Source organism: Dreissena polymorpha, chromosome 11, assembly GCF_020536995.1.
Source record: "Dreissena polymorpha isolate Duluth1 chromosome 11, UMN_Dpol_1.0, whole genome shotgun sequence".
Classification (NCBI taxonomy): domain Eukaryota; kingdom Metazoa; phylum Mollusca; class Bivalvia; order Myida; family Dreissenidae; genus Dreissena; species Dreissena polymorpha.
Window position 1 is genome coordinate 81778658 of NC_068365.1, and position 11812 is coordinate 81790469.

At 35.1% G+C, this 11812-nt stretch overlaps 1 protein-coding gene across 1 annotated transcript in view; it reads right to left on the reverse strand.

The window, feature by feature from the left end:
* The window catches only part of LOC127850383 (disintegrin and metalloproteinase domain-containing protein unc-71-like), an 80447-nt gene extending 70140 nt beyond the window's left edge, over positions 1-10307 (reverse strand). The window contains exons 1-3 of the mRNA XM_052383376.1: positions 10269-10307; positions 2289-2440; positions 1406-1488 (exon numbers count right to left, since the gene is read on the reverse strand). Of these exons, the coding sequence (XP_052239336.1) occupies positions 1406-1488; positions 2289-2440; positions 10269-10290 (257 nt within the window). The 5' untranslated portion in view covers positions 10291-10307. The remainder of the gene's footprint in view (positions 1-1405; positions 1489-2288; positions 2441-10268) is intronic.
* Positions 10308-11812: the final 1505 nt, after the last annotated feature.

Genomic DNA, 11812 nt, shown 5'->3' on the forward strand with positions numbered 1-11812 from the left:
AAGAAATAAAAAATTATTTACATAGAAAATGAGCTGAAAAGTAGTGCATTTCAACGTCATGCCTGAAATTATTACAGTAAAATTCAAATCACAAATTCGCAACTTAACAAAATAATAATAACACCTGGATCTGGCAAGTAAAAATGTCTTTGATGCGAGAGTATTTTAGATTCTATACAAAAAGAGCCTTGCTCAGGGAAAATGGGGCTTAATGCTCGTGCCAAAACAGTAATCCTAGATGAGCCTGTGCAGTCTGCACAGGCTAATCAGGGATGACACTTTCTGTCTAAGCTGGATTTTCGCTAAAAATATACTTCCTTTAAATGAAAACACATATAAAAGCAGAAAGAGTCACCCCTGATAAGCCTGTCCTGCTACACAGGCATCTGGGACAACATGTCCTGCTACACAGGCATCTGGGACAACATGTCCTGCTACACAGGCATCTGGGACAACATGTCCTGCTACACAGGCATCTGGGACAACATGTCCTGCTACACAGGCATCTGGGACAACATGTCCTGCTACACAGGCATCTGGGACAACATGTCCTGCTACACAGGCATCTGGGACAACATGTCCTGCTACACAGGCATCTGAGACAACATGTCCTGCTACACAGGCATCTGGGACAACATGTCCTGCTACACAGGCATCTGGGACAACATGTCCTGCTACACAGGCATCTGGGACAACACTTTATGAACACGCAGCCTGTCCTGCTACACAGGCATCTGGGACAACACTTTATGCACACGCATTCAGACCAGTTTTCTGAGAATAAGGCTCAAATCTTAAGTCTGCGGGATTACAAACATTACATTTAAATGACAAAGTATGGGGGCAGATAAGAATGTTTTGTCAGCAAATGCTGTAAATTACATAATTATATTAATGAACTATTTTATTTTCAGCATGAAAAACAGAAAACAAATACCCACAATGAACTGTTTTATCAATTATTTAAAACTGAAGATTCAAATTGAAAGAGAAATTGCCCTAAACAATGATACACTTTATATATTTGAACAAAAATGGAAACACATTAAAATTGCATAAACAAGTCTAGTATGCTTTCTACCCATTTTATGCAACCCATTCTTATTCATAACTATTATATTGTTTTTCTTTTTTTTCTCAAAAAACACCTATCACAAACAACCAAAGAAATACATACATATTAAACTTTTTTTAACCAAAAGGAAACCACAAGGTAAAAAAATATATATTAGCATATATTGTATAACATGTTTTGAACATTATTGCTGCTACATGGTATCACTTTGTTTTATGACCAAATACATGTATACATTGTATGTGTTATATTGAATAAAAAAAAGAAAATAATGTTTTGTCATTTTGGAAATACAAATAACAAGTGATGGCATTTCTAATAGCAACTTACTCATTTCTCTGTAATTTTAACTTGTGCTTCTTTTTGTCAATAACTATCTGAAATGTCACTTGCTCTGCATGCTCATAGATTCCCTGTAAAAAAAAGATAGGATGAAAAGTATGAACTCTACAAATAAGAACAACGAATTGAAATAAATGGCAATTCATCCTATTCTACTATCCAAAATGATATGAAATCACTGGAACTATGGTTGTTGTGTTGTAGTGGAAATAAAGGCCCTCCTATTGTTGGGGAGGTTATTGGCTAATTACTCCAAAAGTATTACCCAGACCTGTCTGGATTGACATCCAGAATATATTCTATGAAGGAAATAGACTCAAGATTGTCTCAAAAGACATTTATGCATATAATCTTAAATAAGAGGTTGAAAAATCACCCCACACCCCCACAAACACTGCTTTGTCACCTCTAGTCAAGGGAAAACATCCCCAGAAAGTGCGGGTCATTGGTCATGGTGATGACATAATTTAATTTAAATCTAAAGAAATGTAGAAATAGTTTGCTCTACAAAGTGATAACAGTTTATGCTTACAAACTATAAACAAAATATCATCCAGACAAACTTTAAGAGCGACTCCAATATGTCTTAATGCATGTGCCTAAAATGACTTGTCTCAGATAAGCCTGTGCACTCCACATAGGCAAATCAGGGCTGACACTTTCTGCCTAACTAAACTTTCATTAGGAAGAGACTTTTTTTCAACAACAAAAATCCATAAAAGCAGAATTCGCATCCATGATTAGCCTGAGCGGACTTCACTGGCTAGTCTGAGACAACACTTAATGCACATGCATGAAACCCGGTTTTCTGAGAACAGGCTCTAATAAAGAGAAGAACACAAGAGCAACACATCACAAGTTCAGTGCTCACATGGTGAGGAAGCTGTCGTTCACGCGTGTCCACTGGTTCCAGGCTCTGTCGCACGACCTGCTTGGGGTTCACGATGTGGAACGGTTTGGGAACCGTGCTAAACAGGAACTGGTTGAACGGGTGCTTCCGCAGCAGGCTTGACACATCTAACTCTGAAAACAGACATATGGTGTATATGTAGAAAAAAATCTCTTGAGCTTGGAACTTGAATCAGGGATGACACTTGACTTAAATTTCCACCTTAACTTTTTTTTGTTTAGAACAGACTTCCAGTAAACGAAAAATTCCATTAAAAGCAAAAAGTATTGGCTTTGAAAGTATGTTTTTACTGCAAGATTATGACATTAAACTTAAAATGAATATAAAACTATGCATTGCATGTCATTTTGAAAATTAGGAGTCACACAAATTATCCCCCCCCACCCTGTACTTGAAATGTTTAAGGATCATTTGTACATGTATTTGTTTCTGCATAGTTGTTAAATAGTTTGCAAATGTTGCTTTGCAAAAACTTATTAAGGGACATACAAAATAGAATATGTATGACATAAAAAAAAGTTTCTTGGTTACATGAATAGGAGCCAAAATAATGCACTGTGATTATTTGAGAACACTTCAAAATACTTGCATCAAAAAGCGGACATCAGAACCTTCAATAGAAATCCCTAACACAGTTTTATGGTATATGGGTAAATCATTTATGGGATGCAATCCCTAACACAGTTTTATGGTATATGGGTAAATCATTTATGGGATGCAATCCCTAACACAGTTTTATGGTATATGGGTAAATCATTTATGGGATGCAATCCCTAACACAGTTTTATGGTATATGGGTAAATCATTTATGGGATGCAATCCCTAACACAGTTTTATGGTATATGGGTAAATCATTTATGGGATGCAATCCCTAACACAGTTTTATGGTATATGGGTAAATCATTTATGGGATGCAATCCCTAACACAGTTTTTTGGTTTATGGGTAAATCATTTATGGGATGCAATCCCTAACACAGTTTTATGGTATATGGGTAAATCATTTATGGGATGCAATCCCTAACCCAGTTTTATGGTATATGGGTAAATCATTTATGGGATGCAATCCCTAACACAGTTTTATGGTATACAGGGCTTTCCTTTGACCCGAGCTCCCGGGTTTTGACGCTTGAAAATTACAGAATACCCTAGTTTGACTCTTGAGAAAATTACGTCATGCGTCACATTTGACCCGTGGATGTACCGACTTGCGTCAAAGAGATCAAAAGTTATTAAGAGTAATCGATAATTGGCTTGGGGCGGAGTATCTTTTGGTAGATGCTAACCTATATCGCCCGTTTGAAGCACAAGTCCGCCCATTAGGCGGAGTTTTGCCCATTGAGAAATCTAATAATGACCAATTAAAACACTGCTGGTTCGATGACGCGTGTATCAACGTTCCATTATTTATCTGAGCGTTTGTTATCAGCTGTTTGCAGAAACGACATGTATTCAACCCACCAAAACAGAATGGACTCACCCGCGTCAGTTTTAATAATATCCAATATATAATTATAACATCCCTATCCACAATATTTTGAGAAATACTTCCACAATATGTCAGAATGTATTTCCAATGCTGAATACAGTGTACCCAACACTGTTTTATTCCATGTTTGCTCCGTTCAAAGACGCGCGAAAGTTATGCTGGCATAATTATGTACTGTCTACAAAGTAAATTTACATGCTTTGCATCAGAGTTGCTAATAATAACCATAGAACTGGTATAACTGACCGTGTGGCAAAGTGACAAATTTGGATGCTGCATCTGCTAATTGATTACAACATAGGTGTAATAATTGACCATTTGAGACGGCATAGAAAATTGGCGTGTTTGTCGCACGTCCTCGGTAAAGATGGCACATGAAATAATTAAATCCGGATTTGAGCCGTCCAGGGTCGATTTTGAGATGATAGGAAATCCAATTAGTTAGTTTAAGGAGGTATTTTGATGGTCAACGGCTGGCACTGACATGAGAAGTAACTGACGAAACATCTTTTTGTTTTGTTTTAAAACATCTTCGCTACTTTCCCAAAACCGTACCATTCTACGAACGTTGCTATAGTTGTCCGCCAACTATAAATTATCTATTAGCAAAGTAAAGCACTGCAATATCATACTTAAAACAATATGTCCACCGAATTATATACTAATTGCGTATTTGCTAGGTTACTTATTACTGCCTTTCATTTTCTGCAGACAAACAAAACACATATTTTATTTCATTCGCAAACGACGTATCTCTACCCGTTTTCGGATACAGTATGGTTCGTCGATTTTAATTTATTTCCAACGGTCTTTATAACATTTTTTATAGAATGACAAATACACATGCGGTGTTACGGATGGTCTGATTGATAAAATTTTGCATTGTACTCGCAAGAAATTGCACATAGAAAGAAAATAAAGAATAACAATAAGCAAGGGCTGGAGGGGCTCTGCCCTCTATTCCCTTTATCCTACGGTCTCTGAATCTCTGCTTAATTTTCCGTATTTCAAATTTGGGACAATTGACACCCCTGATATATATTACATGTATGTCACTACAAGTGCGAGTGTATTTTTCACAATGTTGGTCACAATGTATGTTTGCATTATCTCTTATATTGACTGGAATATATTAAGAAATAAATGTTTAGATATTTGTAAATTTGTTGCTTTATATATATATATATATCTCAGTAATTCGCTTTAAGTACAAAAGATCATTGACTCTCCTGCGTTATTATTATGACTCATACAAATTTGATTTTGACTCTTGAAAATTTGGTCCCAAGAGTCATTGACTCTTGAGATTGGAGGTCTAAGGAAAGCCCTGGTATATGGGTAAATCATTTATGGGATGCAATCCCTAACACAGTTTTATGGTATATGGGTAAATCATTTATGGGATGCAATCCCTAACACAGTTTTATGGTATATGGGTAAATCATTTATGGGATGCAATCCCTAACACAGTTTTATGGTATATGGGTAAATCATTTATGGGATGCAATCCCTAACACAGTTTTATGGTATATGGGTAAATCATTTATGGGATGCAATCCCTAACACAGTTTTATGGTATATGGGTAAATCATTTATGGGATGCAATCCCTAACACAGTTTTATGGTATATGGGTAAATCATTTATGGGATGCAATCCCTAACACAGTTTTATGGTACATGTATATGGGTAAATCATTTATGGGATGCAATCCCTAACACAGTTTTATGGTATATGGGTAAATCATTTATGGGATGCAATCCCTAACACAGTTTTATGGTATATGGGTAAATCATTTATGGGATGCAATTCCTAACACAGTTTTATGGTATATGGGTAAATCATTTATGGGATGCAATTTTATAAGAGGATGTCACCTTGAATAAAATGTGTCATATTCAATGAATTCACAATAGATTTCAATAGAAGCAACAAATGTTCACAGGTGGTGGAACCAGGGAACAATGTCACACAGCAGTTTTCCTCACCACTTTGGAAATGGTACCAGTACCAGTCAAATTGTGAATATTAGCTTTGTTTCATCCAAATTGGGAAAATGATTAATTATGCTGAAAACTTCATTAAACATGTACAAATAATGAGTTGCACATAATCATCAATGTGGTTAGTGATTTTACAGCAAAATCCTGTTTCTATTAACACTAAACAATGAGTTTTTTCAACTAAACATTCTTTCAACTGAAGCTTTGCTTCAGTGTATCGACTGTCTAAATCGGGACTGTGGGCCTCAGGTTCTGTAGGATAACCTTCCTCTGACTGAACCAGGCTTGCGTCAGTAGACTTGACAGTCGATGAAATGTTGCTATAATAAAAATCGGACAAGTATGCACTGGACTCAATGTTTGATACATAATCGCAAATTTTATAGGCAGAATTGTATAAATGCACAAATGATAACCAGTACCAGTAGCTCTAATTTGTTTGACTGTTTTCATTTTACACCGAAATTGGGGACACAGTACTAATCATAATTTAGCCATACATGTATACTTACCAGCTGTATGATTGAGTCACATCTAAAACTGAATACACTGAGAATAACTTTATAAGTCAATAACAGAAATGCAAAAGCATTTAATTCTTCATCAAATCCTTTACTAATTGGACAGGTAATAATCAATAGTTGTCACTAACATTTAACAAGGGCTGAACAAATTAGCAGTGTTTTCATTGCCTCTACAGGAAACCCACATTAACCCATCTTGGCACTCAAGTGCATGTCACTCTGATATTACAAACACCTTACAAGCTGGGTCAGACCTCACATCGATCCTATTGATTTCTGAGCCATTCATGTTTGAGTCATCTCACATTCTACAAAATGATACAATCATGCAACTAAATAATGTGTGCTGAAACATGTGCCAGGGAGGAGCATATAATTTCCGTTGTTAAATGGATTCAGAAAATAGTTCTGCTAATGCAAATAAAATAATTGTATCGTCAGCACTTCAGATGAAAGGGCTAGAGATGGCTCTTCAGAACTAGAGAATTATAGGAACTCTATCTAATGACAGCAAAACAATTGCATTTTTAATAATGAGAAATGTAATAATACAAAAAGTTTCAGTGGTTTTTTAAGGACTTAAGTCTTTTGTAACATTTGAAAAAAAATTCTTCTAGAGATTAATGTGATATTATGGGGCAATTACAGCAAAACATCTATGTCTGCCATGTTAATATTATTCCATTTTTCTTTAAGATGCAATTCACTGAATCAAATTCACCAAGCTAACAAACATAAAAGTTAGAATGATTACACTTCTGCCAAACCAGTCTCAAGATACCATTTGGCAGATGCTACCACTACCATGTCATGTTTTCAGCCAATCTGACTGTTGCTCTCTCAGAAACTGCCTAATCGTGTAAACTTAATAGTGATCAATTAATGGTTTAACTGTGTCATCACGATTGTCAAGGGGAATGTCAACATTATTCCTCACAAAAGATAGCAACAAACACTTATGTTGCCAGATACAATTTTTACAAGATTAGCACATGCAGGAAGGGTTTGGTCATTTTCAGTGTGCAACTATAGTATGGATACAGGCATCATCAAGTATATACAGCAGTTTAATGCTTGATCCACTGAGTGTTGGGTCTGAGAGATGACAGTATCTTGTAAATCATGGTAACAGGCAATTCAAGATTAGTCCCAGAAGAATCAATAGCAGCAAACTAAGATACAGGGTAATTGGTGGGAGAGAAATCAAGGCCAACAGGGAAGGGGGATGATAGAGCAGGAGCTTTATTTGCATGGACAAGTGTGGACACTTGCAGGGCCCTCAATCCATTTTAGGGGAAGCGGGTCGATACCCTCATGAGGGGGAATTTTTGCAGTGTTTTCCATTTTGGGGGATTTTTTACTTACTGACTCTCATTATTACATTTGTACATGTTTGCACTATATTCATTTCTTTTTTCAGGGTTTTTTCTGCCTATTTTGGGAAAAGGAGTGTGACCACATTGGGAATTTTTTATCGACATAATTGGCCATTTTGGGAATTTTTGCTTCGATGAAACGGCTCATTTGGAAAAATTTTGGGAATTTATCATGCTTAAATAATTCAGTGGTTTAACAAATAAATTTGTTTTTATTTGTTATTTTGTCTTCTTTATATAAACAGATGCAATATTGGGCATGTTCAATGTTTATTCAAGTACTGCAGTTTTGTTTTTCAGTTACAGTTACTCTCTGAGATAAGAACTGTACAGTCAAAACCTTATAGCAGATATTTGTGACCAAAACAAACACTGGTTAGTCACACATATTATAAGACACTTCATTCTTAAAAAAAAAAAAAAAAAAAAATTTTTTTTTTTTGGAAATTGGGAATGTTTTTTATAATTTCTGTTTGGGATCGGGTCCATTTGCTTTAGGAGTGCCTCTGTTTTCCGGAGGCGCAGACAGTGCTGAAAACCCCTGTTTTTCATAATTTAGTATGTTTGACAAGACTTAATTGAAATAGAATTGAGATATAATAATCACGAGACACCTCTTTCTATAAATTTTTTTTTTTTCTTTTATAGAAAGATAATTTTAGGGGGGAAAAGGGGGAAAAAAACTTTTGATGCGGGGGACTGCGGCCCAAATTTGGCCGCAGATTTGATAGATTGAGGGTCCTAACTTGGCACGGACTGATGGCAACCCTTGGCATGAACCAATGGGGGCACTGGAACAACTGTTCTGGTTTTATGCTGTTTGCACATGAAGGTTTCAGTTTGCTTCTGAGTGGGTAAGGGTTATTCTGATACAAACATGCACAAATTGTTGGTTTCCTACGAGCTGTTGTAGTGCTCATCAGATAACAGCAGTAATGTTGTAGTTTCATTTTCAACTACAATAAAAGCCAACAAAAAATCACCATGACATCATCGAAATTGAAATACACCAAACTTATACTTGCCATAACATTTCCGACCAAGAGATTTTTATGAAAATTCGATTTTGTGTCTTGCCGCTGGACAAACCTCCCAAAACCCGCGAAACATATGGCATGCATGGCCTTCATTTTATTACAATACATACAGTGTTTTTTCCACCCTTTTGGGAATGGGGCCTGGTGCCATTTGATTGGGAAAAATTGCTGCCTTTTGACTAAAATTGAGAAATTAGTTTTGTGGTTGCTTTGCTTACAAATGCTTTTACATTTAGAATAAGTGTTTTGAACAAAATAGTGAAAATACTTAGTGCTGACTTAGATAACTTTGACGTAAATGTTACCAAAATCACCAGTATATAATTTTTCTCACACAATTTGTGTTGTTTGCATAGTATTTCACTTCAGTAATGCAAAACAATATTTTCAGGGTAGTTAACAAACATTCAGAAACAAATAAACCAATGGCTGAAGTATTTAAACCTCAGCAAATTTCAATCAATTAAACGCCTAACATTCAATTATATTTGAAATCCCTGAATTTCCTTTACCATACAGGGCATTCACTAGTAAATAGTATACTACTGCTACTTAAATCCCATTTTAGTATTGGGGAAATCTAAGGCAATCCAGAAGACACCGTACACTGAATAATTGATACAGTTAATTAATTGATTGTTTACATAATGAATTTGTAATTGCCCTGCAGGGCAAATACTGGTAATCAAAACCCTGAGAAATCTGTGCACATATTTTGCTGTCTGCCGCACTGTTCATCCAATCTTACTATAATTTGTTGAGAATAGGAGCCTTCTCTCTTGTTTATAAACAAGTGCTAAAAATACCTGTTTCAGGCTTTTTCCTGGCATATCTACAGGTCCGTTTAAAGCTCCATGTACTATTCCCAAAGTCAGATATGGTAAAAAATCTCCATTTTTTTTTTTAAATAGTGTAATATTATAATTATATGTCAATTTTATTTTAATTGATCTAACAAAGTATACAGCTATAATTAATATGATTGTGTTCTTATAATTTAAATCATTGTAAAAATGTCACATGAAAATAGTTTTTCCCAAATTACCGGTAGTGGACTGTTGGTGAAAATTTTTCCAAACCTGAAGTTGCATTTATCACATATTATTAAGCATGTTTGGCAATGGCAGGGCCCTCGTTTGGCTCTTTTTACCGCCGAATATCGGCGGTTTCCCCCATGAAAAAGTATACCCTTTTCCCCTATTTCAGCTAAAAATTCCCCCATGAATTTTTTTTAAAAACTTTTTTTACCTATGTTGCCAGCTGGTATCGTGCTACTAACCTTTGATTAAATGTATATATATGTAAATCACATTAAAATATAGCAATTTGAGGTGTTGAATGGTTGGTGAAAAGATGTTCTAAAATTCCCCTTTTCGCCCAAAACAATGCGAAATTCCCCCCTCTAAGGGCCCCGGCCCCAATCCCTCAAAGTGTAGAGGGCCCTGAATGGTTCCACTTGGATCAAATTAATTTATATTGTGCATGATGTTTCACCAAGCATGTACAGTTATCTTACCTATTTCAGGTACATGTACCATTTATGTTTTATTGTGCACCTCTGTCGGTTGCATTGAAACAATGATTAATGTACATGTACAACTTTTAAATGCAATTAATTTAATCAAATGTGAGAATAAACATAACCATTCCTACTGAATTTCAAAGCTCAAATGACCCACTGTCATCATGAATTATATTTTGCTTCCCTAGGTAACAGTTTTGCATGACAGTAAACAGGGCTTTTTATAACTTCTCAAAATTGGAAGTTGTAAGTACCGGAAATACAATTTTGAAAGTTTCAACACATATTGACATAATTATGGAAGTTTGGAAAGTATTAAGTATGATATGAACAAAACAAATTTCACAGATTCAACCTCTGCTCTTAATTAAAGTAAAGCTTTAATTTTATTTATATTGTTCACTCAATAAACTGGTGTTACTGTTAAGACACATTGTAGACTTTTAATTGCGATCAAAGCTTGCACAAAGGGACATTAGTCAACGTTTAAATTTCAAAGTGTTGGATACAGTCGATCGGGTAGTTCCGGATCTCGGGTAATTCCGAATCAACTCTATGATTTTAATTAAAATATTAGTCTTAAAGATATTGACATATAAATATAACTGTGATTTTTGGAAAATGTGATCGATTTCAAGCAATAACAAAGTTTTGCTTCTTATTTCAACGGTGTTTTCATTGAAAATCACGATTTGGTAACTATCACAGTCGTGTCATTTTACCGTCGCACCGTCTATCTATAACACGCGTCAACAATTGAAAGACGATTTAGAAGCACATTTCCTTGGTAAATGCTTGTACATTTGGTATGAATTTGTTTATTTATTATTATTTTTTAATTCCTGTGAGTGATTTTAGTATATGTTAATGATTATTGGAAATAAAGCATGGAACTTGCACCTCGTGTACATGTCAGTTGCGGATCAGCTGATTGGGGAAAATCTCAAAACAGTTGTTTATTGTTTAAATACTGTGTTTGTAATATTTTAAAGCTCTAGCCACCACAAAAGTTTGTGTATATATATGAAATGAAAAGTGCCTAGTTTCTCATAAATTTGACATATTGTTTCATTGGAATTATTTAATTATAATACTATTTTGTGACTTCAATGTCGAGAAATACAGAGAATAAGATTGACTTTTGTTTATTCTGTCTGTCTGTCTGCCCCAAAACTGTAACCTTAATTGCTCATAAAATGAAACTTTACGGACCTGGTTCTCCAAACTTTACATGTTCATGTATCTGATTAAGATCTAATATGCAAACCAGTTATGAGGCATTAGGTCTAAGTCACAAGGTCAAGGCTAACACATACAGTAAGCATTTGTTGCATGCATCATGGTTTGTTTTTATGTTTATGTGTGTAGTAATAAGTTATAATATTTAAAGGTATAATAGCGGAGTAATAAAAAACCAGCGGAGTGCTAAAAACTGTACTATAGAAAAATATATAGATTAATAAATAATGGTAAGATGTAGTGCTGGAAGGAGATTGGTAATATTTTAAATATTTATCCTATTTTTAATGTGTATTTAT